At 30.4% G+C, this 21,327-nt stretch overlaps 1 protein-coding gene and 1 long non-coding RNA gene across 4 annotated transcripts in view; one reads left to right on the top strand and one right to left on the bottom strand.

The window, feature by feature from the left end:
- The window catches only part of LOC100884044 (rap guanine nucleotide exchange factor 2), a 302,494-nt gene that overhangs the window by 48,300 nt on the left and 232,867 nt on the right, over positions 1 to 21,327 (top strand). For all 3 annotated transcript variants that reach the window (XM_012293190.2, XM_076533673.1, XM_076533674.1), the window contains exon 2: positions 20,867 to 21,293. In XM_012293190.2, the coding sequence (XP_012148580.1) occupies positions 21,225 to 21,293 (69 nt within the window). In that variant the 5' untranslated portion in view covers positions 20,867 to 21,224. The remainder of the gene's footprint in view (positions 1 to 20,866; positions 21,294 to 21,327) is intronic.
- On the bottom strand, positions 1,807 to 15,611 carry LOC143264817 (uncharacterized). Its single transcript, XR_013038778.1, has 4 exons — positions 15,388 to 15,611; positions 14,241 to 14,439; positions 2,353 to 2,596; positions 1,807 to 2,276 (listed from the first exon to the last, which is right to left on the bottom strand). It is a non-coding gene; the product is annotated as an uncharacterized LOC143264817 (long non-coding RNA).

Here is a 21,327-nt window from a genome sequence, read left to right on the forward strand (position 1 = left end):
TCCAAAGGATAACAATATATTTTAAATAAGAATGCTTCTAACTTACAAATTATTAGTTATTTCTTAATATTTTGATACTGTTCGAAAAGTTTATTCTAAGATATAGAAATAAACTTTCATTTAAAGAATAAATTATTCTTTTCCGAATATTTTCGTTTTATCTATTTGTGTCAGAAATTATTAAATTATTTGAAATAATGCTTGTGATAGTTCGATAGTTTCAGTGTTAACACTGTAACTACTAACCAGTCACGATGACTGGTTTCAGATATTACATTTTATGTTACAAATTTTGTTACTGTGCTTTTATCAAAATGTCTGTCATATTTTATCGAGATAAGAAATGTCTGTAGATGCCAGAAATGTTAGCTGATGCTTCTGTATTTTCTTATTTATTTTTGCTTTTCATTTCCAGTTTTAAAGTAAGGTATGCATTTCAGGCCGGTAGTTGTAGTGTCGAGGGTTCAACATAATCTCGCGTAGTACATCCTCTTCCTCTCACGAGAATCTGTTTGTTATCGCGGTTACGGAAGACTGCCAGTACGCGAATTATCCTAGATTTCCAGGACACTCGTTCTCAACACCTTAATCGCATCCACGACGTACAAACACCGCTATCAAACGTCTTTGATAATCCAACGACGAAGTCTGGCCTCTAAAGAGATCCTTGGCCTACTATCGCAGCTCTGCTTCATCGTCAACGTAATAAGTCGTCGCTACCGTTACCATTTAGCACCGCTAACACACCCCACACACACGAGATTAGAAACGCAGCGAACGACCTACGCCATCATAATATGCGTACATCCTCATTAGCAGGTCGTTTCGTCCCTCGTGTCTCTTTTTTCTATAACATTTTATTAATTCGACTTTGCCCGCCCTCGCTGCATCTCGTATCACTGAATTGTAATATTAACCCTTTCAGTCCTGATTTTTTCTGCAATTAAAAGAATGTGGTATATGATGTGTGATATACATATATTGTACTGTATTAGTGTACAGGATAATGCATGATATAGTATAATAGTCATAGTAATATAATAATATGCGTACAGTGTGCTTACTATTGTTCAATAGAATGTATTTATTAATTGTTATATTTAATTATGATATTATATATCGTCAAAGATAAAATATATTACCTTATTTTCAAAGTACACAAATCATGCAATGAGTGTCAATAAGCACCCTACAATACATACATGAATCATTCAGGGTACCACAAGATAGCCCAATAAAAAAATTATAGACGAATTGTTATTTTGAATTAAAAATCAGTCGATTTACGTCAATTTACTGTTCCAACCCCTCCGTTCAAGTTAGATAATCAAATTCCGGTATCATTACTTTCTTCATAGGGTTTCATAAATGATTGACAATGCGAAACGGGATAGTCCCGTGTTTGTCAGCAGTTTGTCGCCACTTCTGTACCGTAGGGAGCTGAACGAACGATCTAGTTTGGATCCAGAGATGCTGTCAACGATATTGCGGACAACGTTTGGTGTCACAAAGAACCGTTTGTGTGCTACCGCACACCATGCAACGTTACGTTGATCGTTTCGTGCATCGTTGCAATCCCTGCTGAGTTTTATAACCCCATTTTTCCCCTGATATCCTCGCGTAATGCGATGGAAACGCGAAATGTCCGTTAGAATGACATACTACTTTTTCCTTTACGTCTTTTTGCAAATTTTCTGTCTGCTTTCTTGCAAATGTTTTGTCTGCCTTTTTCTAAACGTTCTATCTGTTTTTTTTTTTAAAAGCTTTCTGTCTTTATTACAAATTTCTTTTTTTTTTCTTTCAGAATGCCCCTGTGAATATTCTTTGCACCGAGCATGCTTTGAGAAATTGTGAACGAATTGATCGACAGTCGGTGAAGAGACCTTGTAGAAACACAAATTAATAAATATGTAGTATAAAAAATATTTAAACTTGTGGTGAGGGAACAAAGTTTGTTGGCGTAAAAATAAAGTTAATTCAGGTCGAATAAAACTTGAATAATGTTAATTGACGTATTTCATTATATATTAGTTTCCCGTCCATTATAAAAATTCCTACAATCGCTCATGCAAAAAATGATTAAATTCGTTTTACAAGCAAAAACAGCTGAATTTATTTGGTATTGAATATTCATTATTTGACAAGTTTGATCGAGCTCGAGTCCATAAGCTTACGAGGAAATATACACCGGTAGTTAATCTTATGGAATTGTAAATCATTTTTAACGTTAAATTACGTCTATGTTCAAAACAATGACATATCCCCGCGTGATTACCCTGCAACGATAAGCGTAATAATTCGTTCTTTGATTGTTGTTTCGTGTCTGTTCTACGTTCTATGGTGGTAACGTACTCGTTCTTTCCCGTGACGGTCACGCTACGTACAATAATTCGTAGATCGTTGAAACGATCAACGGTTCGGTTGCTCCTTGCGTGTTATTTGGAATTTTATTGCTCGCTGAGGGAACTGTATTTTACGAAAATTGTTCTCCAAACTGGTAGTTCCATTCATTACTGATATTTGTGACTGAATTGTGTTTTAATTTGTGATTTCTTCAGATTGCAGACTCTTTTTTTTCTTCTCTTCATTGATGGTACTAATTTTTAGTGTTTGGGTAGATAACAATTTGGGAACATAGAAATTGGAACTTTTGGAAATTTGGAATCATAGATATATGAGGATTTGTGTGTTTGCAAATTTCGGGATTTGACAAGTCGAGAATTTAGTTTTGGTAATTTGAGAATTTGGACATTTGGTAATCTAGTAATATCGCAAATTATTAGTTTGAAATTCGGTGAGCTTTAAAGGTTTGGAAATGTTGGAATTTGGAGATTTGATAATTTAGCAATAGGGTCAATTCATAATTTGGGATTTTATGAGTTTCGAGAATTTGGCAACTTTGACAATTTACTAAATAGTAATATTACTAAATAGTATAATTATAATAGTATAATATAATAGTATAATGCTATATTACTAAATAGTATATTATAATAGTATATTATAATAATATAATACTATATGACTAAATAGTATATTACTAAATAGTAATATGGTAAATTAATAATTTGATATTCTTTCAGTTTTGAGATTTGATAATTTGAGAATTTTATTTGAAATTTAATGATTTAATAATTTGGGATTTTGGCGATTTCAGGAATTTGAAAATTTGAGAATTTCAGATTTGATAGTTTGGTAACTTGACAACTTGGTAATTTAAGATTTAAGGAATTTCGAAAACTTTAAGTATTTTGAGAATTGAGAAATTAAAAAATCTAGTAATCTGGAAAGTAACGAATTTTTTAATTTAGAGATATATAAATTGTGAATTTTATAAAATTTCTATGAATGTGAACTATAATTTAAGTTACGAATATTTTAACTCGTTTTCAAGATCAGTAAATGAGTATTACAACAAAGCTAATGTTTTGATTTTGAATATTTGGAATTATGATGTGCATATCTACATACCGTTTACTAGTGAATAGAAATGGATGAACCGAAATAAATATTACGTATACAGGCAGGGTTTATTCGTGTATTTCTATTCTTGATATTTAAAATTATTTATTTAAGTAAGTAATGCATTATGGCTTCCTGGATTTATGTGACGCGAACTACATCATCTGTGTTTACTAGTTGTCTGACAGTAATTTGTTCCATCATATCTCCACGAATATTCATCATTCTGCAGCTATTAAAAGAACGAACTTCCGTGACGAATTGTTGTTTGACAAATGCGAAGTCAAACGGGTAGAAAGTTCTTTGCATGAGAAATAGTAATGAAAATCAAGACTTTCTATCATTAAAATAATTGATGTGTAATTATACCAATTTAGCAGATATTACTTTATGCCAGTTGATTCTATAAAGTTAAACAGAAATTTGAATAATTATCTACTGTTCGTAATAATTGACCAATTCCGAAATCTATGAATATGACAACCTAATTTCATTGTTATAATCCATTATGGCCGTATATTTCATTGCATCTAGAATACATTCAAGTTTATACATGATTCATACAATAATGAAACATAAATGGAACGAAAACATGCAAAGAATTGCTCGAAAAAAGCAAAGTATACGTAACATCTTTATCGAGTTGCCGATGTCAAATGTTATCGATACGCTCCGGAAAATTTGCCGAGATAATCGACTGCCTCGAAATGTCTATTGTCTGGCTTTTCAGCGAAATTGCGTTTTATTGATCTATACTTTTTATACTTTCATTTTTCTACCTGCAGCTATCTAAGTACTGTACAATCGAATGTTTCATATTACGTAAGCAGATATATATAGAAAGAAGATTTATAATCAAAGCTTTAGCAAGTGTGAAATATTTTGGTAAATTTTAATTTTCGTATTAGTCAGAAAAATGCCGAAGAACGTGACGTAAAGAATTTACTGAATGTTTTTTTGACAAATGGGTTTTAAATGTCGTGTATGCTTAATGATGTTATTTTAAAATGCATTTAATAGAAACAAGCACCTGTTCAGACAATTTTCTTGATGTTGAAAACATAGTATGTTTAATAAACATGTTAAGTATTTTTTTGATCTTTAAGATTGCTTATTTTTATTATTTGATACACTTATTTGAAACATTGTATATTTTAAACTGTTGCGAATTTCACTTGTTTAATTAAATATGACATTTGTGTCAGATAATTAGTATTGTAAAAATTCTAGATTCGAAACTATTTTAAATTTAATTTATTCACTTAAATTATGGGAATCTTTTATAGTCACTTTTCATCAATTATTTTTCCAAATTAAAATTTAAGACTTCACCTTCCGATATCAAATATAATTTCGAAAATAACTTATCCATTCATCATGAATGCATGGACACGCTTGACGGGAGAAATGTGTGCTAAGGAATTAATAGATATTCATTTACCGACCGATACAACAATGAATTCCAAATAGTATGTAATTATCGTGACAGTTTATGTCTCGTAGATCATCTCCGTTTAAAATTATGTTTCAGCAAGATTTATTTGCTTGTTGAACTATTTTGAAATTTCTTTCTTCAACACTGAGCTATTTAACTGCCTTGAACACAGATGTAGGTTCATGAAACTCGTAAAATTTAGGCCAACGACTAATATTTCTAGCTACGGCTAATTTTATCATAAACGTTGATTTGCGATCAATTTATTTACCTTAGCAAGCATAATCTAATATCTATGTAGTTGCTCGGTTAACAATTCAATAAACAACGGTTAATTAGTTTGAATAAAAAATATTATTTAGATTATATGTATATTTATATAAACAAGTTTATATGTTTCAAAGGTTTATTATATATAATCATTTTTATCAGACATGAAACTCCAAATTAAAATAACATTAATGTTATTTTATTGTACTTTCATGTTATCAATTTGTATCAAATTTTTTATGTTTACAAAACAGTCATTGTTTATTATAAATATCTATTAGTGATTTTGTATTAAGTGTAGTCAAACATTTATATAATAAATTTTATTGAATTATAAGGTTCAAATTGATATAGTATGAGTGTCATTTTAATATATTTTCAGTTCGAAGTTCATCATTGTTTGTGGTAGCATTGTTGTACCATAACCATCCATTTCGTATTAAGATCATTGGTGAAACATAAATGTAGTCATTTTCCTTAAGCTTCAATCCTCAAATGAGTGTGTTGTAAGTGTCTTTTTATAGTTCTTTTATGCCATTAAGGGGGGCAATACCTTTAGAATCTTAAAAAATTGAAAATTTTCTTTTTTCCATAAAATGTTAGTGCAACATCTTAAAAATATGGTTTCCAAATTTTAAACCGAAATACCGAACCCTTTTGAAGTTATGGTCGATTAGCGCCGCGAGTATTCACGCGTTTAGTGCAGAGGACTGAAACTTTAAACGCGTTTTTCTCAAAACTACATTTTTACAATTGGTGTGGCTGATAACTCAAAAACTAGTTTATCAATCGCGCTCAAATTTTTTGCACATATCCATGACAATAGTATCTAACATATGAACCTAAATGTATGAAATTAATTGAACATTAAAGTCCTTTTTATTGCAAAATAGTGCAAAAATTTTCAATAAAATTCAAAGTTTTTCTTTAAAAGCGCGCCATTTCTTTAATTTTACACATTTTGCACATTTCTGAGGTTCATCTACTAGCTGTGAATGTTAGTTTTCGAAACATTGTCTGCAAACTTGTTTCAGACCAATGGATCTAAGGCTAGAACCCACACCGATTCACGAGACGCGCCAAACACTTCCAGGAAGGACTGTTATAATTCCGCCATTTTTAAATGTATTTAAAAATAAAAAATATTGTGTAATAGGCAATAGTTATAATAAATTATACGTGAAATTTCGAAAACGCAAAACAAAGATATCCTATACAAAAAAATTCACAAAAATCAGCCTATTTTCATCGGTCTAAAGGTATTGCCCCCCTTAAATCCTGTCAAAATTTTGGTGTATAAACGTCATCTCTTTTAGATACAACAATCTACTTAGATTAGAAGTTTTAATTAAAAAATACAATAGTCATTTTTTAATAAAATACAATTATAGCATATGTACTACGTCCATTTTCGTTTGGAAACGTACTATATTAATACGTTGAATGTCACGTCACTCACATGTAGCTGACATCTTGAATTTCCGTACTAATCCATCACTCATATCATCAGAAATTCTTTCATTTATATACTTAGATAAATTATAAATATACATATATCCAATTAAAAATATTATAAAACATCGGAGGTTATGTATAACAGATGTAATGAATTATTAAAAAAAATGATGAGTAGATAACATTTGATAAAAATAGAGATAATAACTAATGAAATTTCCAATATCTCCAGCGTTACACTGATCGTGCTAATGAGTTAGGTAACGTGTCAAAGATAGAGCGTTCCTAAATTTTCTGCTCGTAAATTAGTTTCGATGATATCAGACTAAACAAACGAGCCCGTTACCAGTTACCAGGCCGAAAATGTTACGACCAGTGATTTCTCGTGTTTTCCCTTCGCGTTGGTCCAACACACGGTGTCTTTTAACGACAGCGGCAAGTTAACGAGTCACCGATAAAAATATCTCTGTATACAGGGTGTCCCGCAATTAGTGTAGGACCCGAAAAGGGGTGGTAGGTGGGGCGATTCTGAACAACTTTTTCCTTTGCCAAAATATTGGTTGAGGCTCCATTTTCGAGTTATTAGCAAAAAACACTGACCAATGAGAGCGTGCATAGACCGGGCGCGCGAAAGCGTGAGCGACAGCTTCGAATATGACGGCCGATCGTCGTCGTGAACAAACGTATAGATACCGTCGGTATAACGTCGGTATATCGTCGGTATAACAGGAAGCTATTAGGTGAAAGGTAAATTGAATAATGAATTAAGAAGTTAAGAATAATATTAAGTTCTTCGTAATTCGTGAATGGGAGATAAACCAATTAGTTGTTGTTTACCCAGACCAAGTATCTTGTATTTATTTTAAGCCTTCAAAAAGGAAAAAGAATAAATTCACGAAAATTCATTCTGTCGATTATTCTAATGAAGCAAATGAATGAATTCACGTTTCAAAACGAATGAGTACCTTCCCTACGAAATGGGATAAAATTGGAATAAAATATCTAATGCAGTACCTCATTGAAGTGAAATAAATCAATTGCTGCGTACGTATAATTTTAAAAATACGGAAACAACTTAAATAAAACTTACCCATTGATTCATGAAAAAACTAGCTTCGATAAAAAATATTTATGTCACCGGGTAGATCCACCGATCAGAGCATCAACAGCTGATATCCTGGCAGGGTCAATGAACTCTCAATTTATTTCACTGTCTCTTTCTAATAATTGCACAACATAAGCACGACCGGTAAACGGACCGAATGAAAACGCGTGAACGATTATTCATAGATATGTATGTTTAACGATACGCTATATTCTCATTATAAAGTATTCGAATTGAGGAATCGATATTATATTGTATTTTGTTAGAAGACATTGTTAGACTGGCCACGGATCGCGGTTTCGTTCTCGATCGCGAGGCATACGTCGCGAACGGTTGCCATGCAACGATGATCTGTTGAACGACTGCGGCGTCGATCGACAGTCATCGTTTATTGTCGAAAGATACGTGTTGAAATAAAATGTATCGTTGTTTTTAATCAAAAATTTCGTTTTCTTGCTTTCAAGATAATATAGTTTAAATTATTTCTGAATATTCGTTTATGTGTTTTCATTCGTCGTATTTATGTGTTGAACTCACAGTGAAAATTAGTGAAAATTAGTGAAAAATGACAGAAAAAAGTGATAATGAAAACTAATAATGAGAGATGACAGTGATAGGTGACAGTGAAGTTTCTTGAGAGTTTTTTCAGAGTTTCTATTATTTATGAGAACAGTAAGGATAGGTGGATCGACCCAGTGACAAAGATGCATTTTCATCGTGATTATTTGCGGTTCAATGGGTGAGTTACATTTAAATTTATTAATTATTCAATTCAAATTTTTATTTGTTGAATAGAAAAGTCATTTAATTTTTTAAAAATGAGAATTTGTTCTTTTTCATCATTACAATATCGAACGAAAATAATTTTCCACATTTTATCCGTTACTTCTTTGCCATAACGAATAAACGTATCCAATAAATTCGATTTATTCTGATTTCGTTATTTCTTATTCAGGAATGAATGGTAATTCAAGAATAATCCAGATTTTTTATTCATTATTCGATGTAACTTTCATCTAACAGCTTTCTATTATACCGACGTTATACCGACGTTATACCGACATTATACCGACGCGGTATCGATACATTTGTTCACGACGACGATCGGCCGTCACACTCGAAGCTTTTGCTCACGCTTTCGCGCACCCGGTCTATGCGCGCTCTCATTGGTCTGTGTTTTTTGCTAATAACTCGAAAATGGAGCCTCAACCAATATTTTGGCAAAGGAAAAAGTTGTTCAGAATCGCCCCACCTACCACCCCTTTTCGGGTCCTACACTAATTGCGGGACACCCTGTATAGGGCACTTTCTGAAGATCGCCCCGTATGCTAAAAACATGAAACTGCAAGCTAGATGTTGCATTTTAGGCACTGTATAGTTAATCAGGTACACATTCAATTGTTAATATTTAAACCATTTACATAAATTTTCATTTTTAATATTCAAACCAACATAAGAATGTGGTTGCTGAATAATTTTGCGATATTTCTCTGAGGGATTTTGATAGTTTAGAAGTTTAGAACGTTGCTACTTTAGAATTCAGAGATTTGGAAAGTTTTAAATGTGGACATTTGCAAATTTGGAAATACAGGTATTTAGGAATTTCGACGTTAAATATTTTAGAAATATGGAGTTTAAAAAGCTTAGCCATTTTCGAACACGGGTTTAATTTAAAGTATTACGGGAGAGAAATTTAAAAATTGAGAAGTTTGGGTATATAAAAATATGGGAATATGGAGATTTAGAAACTTAACAATTTGAGGATTTGGAAAATTTAGAATTTGAAAATTTAATACATTGCAAGCTTTTAAATTTAGATATTTAAAAACTTTTAAGTTTGAATATTTGCAAATCTAGAAATGTAGAAATTTAGATATTTAATGATTCTAGACATCAAGAATTTAGTAATTTCGAAATTTAAAAATTTGAATATGTGGAATTAGATGAATATGGAGATTTATAAATTTAGCAACACTGGTTCTTTTAGCAGTTAATGATATATTTAACATTGTTGATAAATCTATAAAATATGGGCGATTTGTGGACGATATTTCTTTTATCTGTAGTGGGAAAAACCCAAAAGTTACACAAGGGAGAAGTTTTAGTATTAAAAGGCGTAAAGAAACTAATAAAATTGAACTTTGTATCAGTAACAATACTATTGATGAAATTAGTGAAGTTAAAGTATTATGTCTAACATTTGATAGAGAAATGTCATGGAAATCGCATAGTTCAAATCTCAAGGTCGACCGTACTAAGAAAATAAATCTGTTGAAAATTCTGATTTTTGAAAGTTGGGAAGCTGATTATAGTCCTCCAAAATACGTATAAATCTATAATACTTCAGAAATTAGATTACGCTTTGATAATATTGTCTAGTCAAGCCAGTAGTCATGCTAAAACCCTCAATACCATACTCGAGTCTGTGAATAGCAGTGCTTTTCGCGCCATCCCTGTAAGTAGCTTACTGGTAGGAGGAGGAATAATGCCCCTAAAGTATCGAAGAATGAAAGTAGCCGGTAGCTATATGTACAACGTAGCCGCCAATGTACCAACCCAAGAAGAAATCTCATATCTAACAGCGAAAAGAAAGAATTATTTAACAATTCACGCAAATATCATATCTGAGTTTTCATTAGATTAGATGGATGGCTCGAGGAACTCAACATAAGAATGTCTTTAATTAGAGAAAAACTCATTCCATTAGCTCTGTAACTAATAATAAATTTAAACAGAGACCAGAGCATCGAATACCCGAGCTCATATTAATTTACGCTCTTATTAATGTAATAGAAGATAACGCATTAGCAGTGATATTACCACAAAAATTGTAAGACTAAAAATTATCTTTTTTATAGACTAACAAAATTTTACTAAGCCTACATTATTTTACCTGCAATACAAAAGTTAGTAATAAATTTAGAAGTTTTATTTAAGGTAACAACTCACGACGCTAACATTCGCACCGATATCAATAATCCGTTTAATTCAAATTCAGTAATTAATAATTTACTGAATATTTACTGGATATTTAATTAATAATTAACATTCTGGAAATTTATAAACTTAGATATTTTGAAATGTTGAAACATGGAATAAATGTGATGATTCAGGAATTTTAATAATTTAGGAGCTTAATATTTTTCAACTTTGAAATTTTATAGTTTTGATACTTTTTAAATATACAATTTTACAACTTCGCGAATTTAGAATTAATTACTTAAAGTAAATTTTTTAGTGTTTGTTATTTTATTATTATTTGAGTATTGCAGGTTTTAATACATAAAATAACTAATTGATGGAAATTAATGGTATTTAAAATAGTAAAATGTTTAATGTCAAAGTAACCCGTACATACATTTAAGTAATTAGGAAAATTTATAGCGCCAAACTACAGTTAATTAATTAAATAATCTTGATCTCATTCTTTAAACACGAAATCTCGTACTAACTACATAGCGATAATATCTTCTAACTCTAACCTAGAGCAGAAACTTCCTCGCGTGCCTTGCTACCTTTTTATACTGTCACGACGTAACAGTCGAAATAAATCTATCTTTAACTGTGATAAGTAAAATTATACAATATATCAAACTATAGTTTCAACCGATTTTCAAGATTAGGGAAAAATTTTAACAATTCTTTTCTCAATAAAAAAATGATACAAGTGTTTAAATGTACTTATTTAATGATTACGTATTATGTAATTATACTTACCATATTTTTAACAAAATCTTTTGTGTTAAATCATCAATTAATACATGTGTCACCAAGCGTAATGGCTGATATCTTTTAGCGACATTAATAATTAGAATTATTAATTTGTAACCCTCATTAATAATTAAATTAACGAGAAAATTGTTAAAATTGCCATTTACCTAGTTCCAAGCAAATATATTGAAAATTTTGCAAATTTAGTTTTCTTGACACCGAAGTATTATATTTCAAACAACTGTACTCTACATTTCTGTAGTACTGTGCACATGTTAAATTTCTTTTTAATTCCTTCATAGAATTTGTGCTTCAATTTTTTCTAATTGCTATATAAAATTCGTACTGAATTGTTCGTTCTAATTCCCTCATAGAGTTTGAAGAACTTTTCCTAATTCGAGGATTTAGAGTCAGAGGACGTTAACTCTAAAAATTCACTTTTTGTTTTAATGGCGATTACGATCACAATAGTCGTACGTTTCGACTACAAAAAACTAATTAAATACAGCATTCTCTCCTGTATAATTATATTTTTGATATTAACATTGTGTGACTAAATCCTCGAATTTTTTCCTGAAATTCGTGGTTAATTTTTTGTTGTAATTTCTGCATGGAATTCATCCGGATTTTTTTAATATCTCCATCAAGCTTGAAGCAAAATCTTTTTTTCTAATTTCTTCATGAAATCTGCGGTCAAATTTCTCTTCTAGTTCGTAAAATATGTGATTTATTCTTTTTCCAATTTCTCTGTGGAATTTGAAGTAAATCCTTTCTCGTAACTCCTTGGTCGTTATTTTGCTAGCAATAAATACATAAAATTGTCTCGGAAGCGGTGAGAATTTTTGCATATCTTGAAATAGATCGAGGATGAAGAGGAAAAAAAACGCAGCTATGGCTGTTTTCTTGCCTGCTGTACGCGCGATTTTCTTTCCTGACATTCCATTTCACGCAACTCGTAGTACATATAAGCCACGAACGAGTTGTGAACGAGACGCCGGCTCAGCAAGTTTCTTTTCGAAAGGAAGAAAGAGCTGGGAGGACTACGAGAAGATGAAGAAGCAGAGGAAGGGTAAAACGAGTAATAGGAATCCAAACAGAAACGATCCGCAAGGTCGGTGTAGTCGTTCCTCTCCTTCGGGCTTTGCTTGTTTCTCTCCTCTTTGCGACGTTTCTTGCGAGCCATTCGCAATTCATTTTTATCGATCGCACGATTTCATTTTCTGCTTCGGCTGAAAATCATTCTGAAATAACGTGTTCGACGTGTCGTACAGAAACGTGACCTTGCTAATTGCGTACACTTGTTGGATGACTGACGCATTTCGAAAGCCGGTTCAGTTATTGTTTAAAAACGATCGAGTACGATACTCTCTCGTTTTATTGCTGCGAACGAAACTGTATATTTTGACTCAATTTAGAATTCTTTTAGGTATGGATAGACATGTAAACTTGAACGCTTTTTGGTTCACAAATTTTCAAATTTTTTAAATTTCGGATTCTGAATTGCTGTATTTCATGAATTCTCAGTTATCAGACTTCTACATTTCCAACTTCTCAAATTACTTAATTACTAAATTACCAAATTACCAAATTACCAAATTACCAAATTACAAAATCTCCAAATTCTCAAATTATCAAATCTCTAAATTCTAAAATTACCAAACTAAGTCTCCAAATCCTCAAATTCTTGAATTTAAAAGTTTCCAAATTTTCAGATCTCTGTATTCTCTTATTACCCAATTACCAAATCCTAAAATTTTCAAATTACCTATTTACCAAATTACTAAATCCCTAAATTCCCAAATTAAAAAATCGTTGTATTTCCAGACTTTAAAATTTCTCATTAGTCAAATCCATAAATTCTTAAATCAAAATGACCAAATTTTCAGTTCTTGATACCCTGAATTTTAATATTTCGAATTTTTAAAATTCTCAAACTTCTAAATTGTAAAATTATTATATTACCATATTGCTACATTACTAAATTACGAAAGTACAAATTTCCAAATTGCAAATTCCAAAATCGTAGTAAATCCGAATTTCCAGATTTTGAAGTCTTCAAATTATCAAATTTAAAAATGAACGATTTTCCGAATTTCTAAATCATCAAATTCTAACATTCTTAAATTTAGATATTGCCAAATTCTTTTATTACCATACTTCCCAATTCTTATATTACCAAGTTTACAAATCCTCAATCTCCAAAATCATCGTATTCCCAAACTTCCAAATCCTCAAATTCTTAAATTCTCAAATTCTCAAATTCAAAAATTACATCTTCGAATGCAAAAATTTTTCTATCCTTAAATTTCAAAATTTGTAAATTTGAGAGGTTTCAAAACGTCACAATAATTTTTTTTGGTTCACTTTACGTAATTTAATATCATTGATCAATTAGTCACAATCAAACGATTAAACTGACACTATATTAACCCTTATCCGATTTATTCTAACTTCTTAATTTGATTATTGAGGATAATCCATAAAAAAATATTATCAAAATAAGTTTAATATTAGAGCAAACATCTATTTCAATGCTGTTACTGTTAATAATAATAAAATATATTATTTTAAGATAAATTGGATTATTCAAAAAAGATATGCAATTGGCAAAATTAATTATGTCGAAAAAAATCGAGGTTAGTTACTATTAATAGTAATAAAATATACTATTTTAAAATGAATAAGATTATTCAAAAGAGATATACAATTGGCGAAGTTAATTATTCCACCAATGCTACTTAGAGCCCATAAAAAAGTTTAACGTAGAATGAATCGGAGATTAAAAGTGTCTCACGGAAAAACCTTTGTCACGAAAGTCGGTCCCGGTGGTTATTATCGGCTTCTGCTTTCTATCTTCATTTTCTGCAACGGTAGGGACCCGTAGGCCTGTGTTGTGTACTCGATTCGCCATTTTAGATCTCACAAAATTGCATCAAGTTGATGGAATCGCTTGACAAAAATTGAAATCCTCGCTTATTGTGTTGGCGAAATTTTGTGGACTCTGTTGGCCCCGGTTTTAAAATGAAAATTATTATTCAGACGAATCGATGTTTCGATGAAAAGTTTATTTTAATATCCTCAGTTCTGTTGTTCGAGTGAAAAAAGTGCTGCTCGTCTTTGTATCGCGTAAAAAGTTTATGAAGGTTTTAGTTTGATGTTTTACGACTTCCTTATTTTATTGCCGGTTTATCGTTTTTGTTTACTTGATTCTTAAGGTCGTATTAACTTTACGCTTACAAGATATTAGTAACCATGTTACGATTTGTCGAGTATAAATAAACTAAATGAAATATATTTACAATTTCGTGAATTGTTGAGATTATCTTGATTGAGTTGGTATTGTTTAAAATTTTATACAGGACTACAAGAGTTTCGTAATAATTTGTAATGCTTTCGCAGTTTGTATAATTAATTGGTGATTTATTCGTTTTTTGTATCTGTTCAAATATTAGCTATTTATTTTGGAAGTAGCTTAAGTCCATTTATGTTTAAATTGAAATATTTAAGAATTTGCGTTTCAATGAAATTAAAAATATACGTATAGGATACTAATTATCACACTCCTGAAGTGTATCTAAGAGAATTAAATTTACAGTTCCTATTAAAATAATAGTAATCATTAAGCGAATATGTGTCTTCGTACCAAGAATGGACTTAAGCCTCTTTAAAGTTAACAACTAAATTTATTATAAGATTTGAAACAACCCAAGTCTACTTGATATAATTTAAAATGCTTCGAATAGAAAAAACTACATTCATTTTATATATCATTACAATACTTGAAAAACACCATTTATGCAATTCAGGAAATCTAACTATACTGTATAAGTTATATAATAATTTATTGCTCATCTATTGTGTATACAGAAGGGACGTGAAGAAGTTAGTATGAATCACATTAATACTAATTAATTATTATATTAACTAATTAATAATTAATTGTAATTACCATCATTACCGTCTTCGTAAATCAGCAGCTTCTGATATTGTCAATAACAGATTGGACTTAGATCACTTTTAAAGTCAATTTCTCAACTATCAACATAATTGCGAAAATGTATATGTATATCCGAAATTATTGTATAATCTGAATGTATTTCACCGGAAAATGTTTTGTATGACAGTTAACATCAATTGGTACATGTTACTACGGACAAACAACTGACAAATTGGTTTAGGCCGCTTCCAAAATAAATGACTCATATATGTCAATGAAAATTGCTTTGACAAAATGATTAATAAGGATGATTGATTATATACGATCATATCATATAAAAATAAAAATAATTGATATTTACATAATGACCTGTTGTATAAATACAAAAATATAACTTTATTTTATTTATACGTCTAATTACTTATTGTATAACATATATGTATACTTCTTTCACGTACAATTTAATTAAATTAATTTTTAGATACAATAAAAATTGTACAATAATATATGTAGTGATATATTGATATATCACGAAATCCTATTCCTACGCAAGTTTTAAGAAGAATTCTAACATCTATTGACGTTACATTCGGTATCCGAACTATTTCTTATGAAATATGCAGAAAGTACAAGTTTTTTTCTTAAAAAAGAGCGAACAAGAAAAGGAATCCAATGAAGGTGGAACTGGTCTTACAGTACGATCGATCTTCGTTTCTGACTGGAGGAATTTATTTTTACACCTATTCACTGTAGATACTGTGTCTTTAATTATGGAGAGAACCGTTACGTTTATCTATAAGACTACTATGCTTCAATGACGTCAAATACGAATATATAAAAGACAAAGTATGCTTGATGAAAGAATTATATCTTTGAACAGGTACAAGAACTCTGTTGTATCTTTGTCGGGATTCTCCATTTGAATCTGGATTATTTAAATTCTTAAATTTTGTAATTCTTAAACTCTTCAGCTTCTAGACTCTTAAATTGTTCTACTTACGTATTATCGAACTGGTAAGTTATCAAATTCTTCACTGTCCAAATTTTCTAATTATCGGTGTAAATTACTAAATTTCTAAATTTCTAAGTATGGAAGTTTGTAAATAAAAAAATGTATTTTTAAATTTAATGTTCCCAAATTTTTTAATTACCAAATTATCAAATTTTCAAACGGACAAATTACCAAATAGGTTACTGAATTACTAGATTACTAAATTACTTGATTACTAAATTTCTAAGTTTTTAAGTACTTAAGTTTCAAAATATCCTTGTTGTGAAACGAACAAATCTATAAATTATTCAATTTGGGTATTATCAAATTCCTAAATTTCTACATTTCTAAATTCTCAAATTTCCAAACTACAAAATTATTCTTCAAAAGTTGCCAACTATCAAATTTATAACCATCCAAATTTCCAAATCTGTAGATTTAGAAATTTTAAATCTATTACGTCCCTTGACGCTATACAGATATTCCAATGTATTGGCTATTTCACGATATTTTCTCGCGCAAAAGAAATTGCCACAGTTATTTTACTGATCCATAAAAATTTCAATCGACCATTCCTGAAGTAATCATTTCCTCACTTGTCTCGTTCGGTACATCCACTCTCAGATAATCCGATTTGAAAAGCGCGGTTTTCCCGCGTCTATCGTTTAGTTCAGTATGTCTGTTGAAAATCGACAAATAGAAATTCCATTGAAATAATAGATTTGTGGGGTATCATGCTGTATCCTGCCTTTATACGGTGTTCAGCCGGAGTCGTTCGTGTGTCGTATTTTAATTTGGCTTTACTTTTGTGTTCTTTTCATCTGGTTTCGTGACGAGATCGATCCGAACCGACAGTACATCGTGATCCGATCGCGAAAAAGGTCGACGAGCCTATTTCCAGTTGGTTTGCTATCATTCTCTCGCATCTATTTCGCAGGTGCAGCACGCCTTAACGAGCGACTTCCGTCGCGCTTGTAATTCATCCAGCGTTGTTTCGCGATTCATTCATAATTCGTAACGGTACTCCTTTACGTTGTCTCAACAATCATTCTTGCCACTCTCGGTATAGATATATATATATTGTTCGAGAGAACTCTCACTGTTGCATTATAGGGCTTCGAGATTACGCCGAAACTCCAGTTCCGTTCTAGATCTGCGCTCTGATCCCCTGTACGTACATTAACCCCTTGCCTTATATCACATTGCTCCATAAATAAAACCAATTAACCCTTATATTCTATTCAAATTTTTATTATAGTCACAGTTTTTCATTATTTTAGTTTGTTATATATTAATTCTTAGAATCATGTTTTACAAAATTCACGTCCTTTCTTTATATTCTCTCCAGTTTTTAACTTTTCAAATTTTTTTGTGCCCAAATTTCTATTTTTTTAAATTTTTACTTCTCCATATTTTCATTTGTTCAACTTCTCAAATTTTCACCCCTTCTAAATTTTCATCCGCTAAAAGTTAAATTTTCCTTTTTTCAACTTCCATCTTTTCAAACTTCTATTTTCATAAATTTCTACCTTTGCAACTTTCTATCTCTCTAAGTTTCTGGATTTCCGCACTTTCATTTTTTCGAATTTCCATCTGTCCATATGTTTAAATTTTCTTCCCAACTTTCATTTTATCAAATTTGAACATTTTGGAAATAAGAATAAAGCATGATGTAAAATATTAATTAGGATTTGAATTTATTCGTTTAATTTAGTAAAGACCTGATTTTGTGTGAGTTTCAACCCTTAAGTATTACATAGGGTGAAATTTGACTCTATCTTTGACTCAGAACCAGATAATGGTATATGCTATGTTATTAAAAAAATTATTTGTTATTCTCTTAGTATAAAGAATACTGTAATAAACAAGTATTAAAAATGACAAAATAATGCTACTATATCAGAATCGATAATAGGATACATAATGTATATGTATAAACCATTTATTTTGAAAGAGTTCTAAATCCATTTTCTCAAAAGATTAAGCCAGCTTATTATAATATTTACATTTCTACGTTATCTATTAATTTGTATCATGAATAATACAAATATTTATTTTAAAAATGTTTTAAGACTTATTTTAAGGATATGGAGTATATGATGAGATAAGAGCTTTATATTTTATTATTCATACAATATTGTTCGAATAACTCAGGTAATAATTTTTTTTAAATATATAATTTTAATATAACATATTGACACAAACAAGGAAGCAAGAAAGATCATTAATGTGATCAAAATTAATAATGGTAATCCGACTGACTGAGTACAATCTACTTGATAATATTAAGTTGACACCAATATAAAAAAGCAAGATCAACCCTAACACTATAATACAATTATTTAATGTATTAAATAATTTGTTATATCATATACCACCTGTTTATCATAATTATTTTAAATCCGTTCTATAGGCGTAAATTGGTAAAGAATTATAAATTGTTAAATATTATTAATTTGAATGTAACATTACTTTAATAGAGCGTGAAAGTTACATATTTTATAATTTTATAATATGAAATTACATATATTTCTTTTTATTTCAAAAGAAATTCATTTTTCGATGGATTTAACTTTTTACGAATTAATTAAGTTATTTCATTATATTTGAAAGTGGCTTAAATCCATTTATAGCAATCATATGACAGTTTTAAACAGTGTTTATTATGTTAATTAGACTGGTAATTTTTACACTCTTATGGTCGCCAAAATACTACAATGTTATCAGTTATGAATATTATTAAATTTATGTAAACGCAAACCTTTAAATATCTCGATTTTAAAATAAATGGACTTAAGTCACTTTTAAAATAAACTGCTCATATATTATATGTATGTATTAAATTTCTGAGGGATGCCACAAAGAAATGCAAACGTACATACGACGTTTAATTCGGGTTTCATATTTTGGTTTTAAATTTTTGATAAAGTTGTTGGAAATCCTTTGTTGCATGATATTTTTGGAAGCTTGGTATAGTAGCGCATGATATCACGATGCATATCGATATCGGTACATATTGATGACATAATTTAAACAATTCGATACCAAAGTACCAAGGTTATTGGAAGTATCGAACAACGCCGAAATTGTACATACACAGGTACATCGTATCAGTTTTCGATTTCGATACTTCGTGAAACGATGCCAATCGAATGTAAATATTATATCGAATCCAATATTCGTTCCACGAAAGTGTCGATGCAGCTTTGGTATCTAACAAAATAATCAATATTTACTTGAGAATAATTCGAGTACAGTAGACTGATATTATAGTAATAATATACAATTTTATTTCATATTCTAACTGTTTTAGGCTGATTAATAATTTGTGATCAAAGTAAAATGTATAATTGCAATAAAAAAATGTAATAACGCACTGTATTTAGACACACGCTTAGTTTGAACGTATGGGAAGTCACAGAAGCTACTGCAAAATAAAACAATTTTCGTAGCATTTTAATATATTGCCAATTTCAAGAATTTCTTATATTAAAACTCCGTCCGTGATAGTATATCGAGATTTTACTAAACAAATTCTTTTTTCAATTTTCATATTTACAATCTATTCTTTACTATTACAGAATATTAAGGTAACAGTAATAGTAATTAAGTAATAGTAATATAATGTAAGTAATTTGGCTTTATATGGACTTCTGTCGTTCTCCATTAGATATTTGACTTATCAATATATCTTTTTTTAGAAAACATAAAATATAAAGTTTTTATAAGTTGTATACTTCAGATGAAAGTGACCTTCGGATTCCATGACATCTATTAGTTAAATTTTAAAACAATTACATGTGAAGTATGCTTACTAATATCAAACATCTAAATTCATTAATGTAAGTAATGTACCCTTATATTTCTATTTTCTTAACATTTCTGTTAAGAATACCTAAACAGTTCAAGTAAAAAAATTTCATATATTGTAAACATTTCGCGAACGAAATATATCTCTTCTAATATAAGTGGTCAGTTACTAGTGAACAGAAGGTCAATTAGTATTTCTTCAATTTTTGCGAATGGTCAATTTCTGTAGCATTTTTAAATATACTTTTCAAATTTGTGTAACTTAATCTTTTTCAAAAATTGTTATCATTATGTAATCTAGAAGGCTTAAAAAATGCCGCCGGGCATCGAATCTCGCTATTTAACGACAGAGCAAACGGTTCATGTGGAAGATTCTTCTTAACTGGTTAACAAGTGGCGTTATTACCTTAAGTTTATATAAACCTTTTCATCTACTTGACCTCAGTAATACGTACTATATTGTTGGTCCTAGTATTTGTATCATACTGAACAAATTTTTTGAAAACAACTCTCTGCGTGATAATCAGTTTCCTAGCTATTTTCAGCATACTCGTTGGAAATAATAATGCACATGGACCAATCACATCCTTTATGAATATAAATACTAAGCATTAAATATAAGTACTTCAGTATGAATACTAAATCAGTCGATTAAGAATTTCTAATAGATGTTTGTTTCTTTTGTTACAGAATTGATGGGATTCGGCAGTGAGTAAAGCAAGGAAAAGTGAATTGCCATGGAAATTGGAGAACGCGAGATTCGATCATTTTCGCTGTATATTGCTTGAAAGGGTGCTGCGCTTTTCCCGATCCCATTTTCTGATCGACGACGGACGAAGGAATCGCGAAACGAAGAATGAGAATGAAAATGAAAATGAAACGTTGCGCGAAGACCGATGGTGCGAGACGATCGGCTTTCTGAGTAGCCGATAAATATTCAAGAAAGTAGCGATCATTTGGCGGCGATGTCCAGGAAGAAGTCCTTCGACAGGATACAGGAGCACGCTGGTAAAAGGATCGCAGAGTAGTAGTCTCTAGACAGGCTACTATGACGGACTATTTGGATCCGCATTTCGTCAGGGCTCTATGCCGTGATCCAGAACGACGTACGCTTCAAGTAAGTTGATCAAATTGCATATTCATGAATTAAT

This window comes from Megachile rotundata, chromosome 7 (assembly GCF_050947335.1).
Source record: "Megachile rotundata isolate GNS110a chromosome 7, iyMegRotu1, whole genome shotgun sequence".
NCBI classification, from domain to species: domain Eukaryota; kingdom Metazoa; phylum Arthropoda; class Insecta; order Hymenoptera; family Megachilidae; genus Megachile; species Megachile rotundata.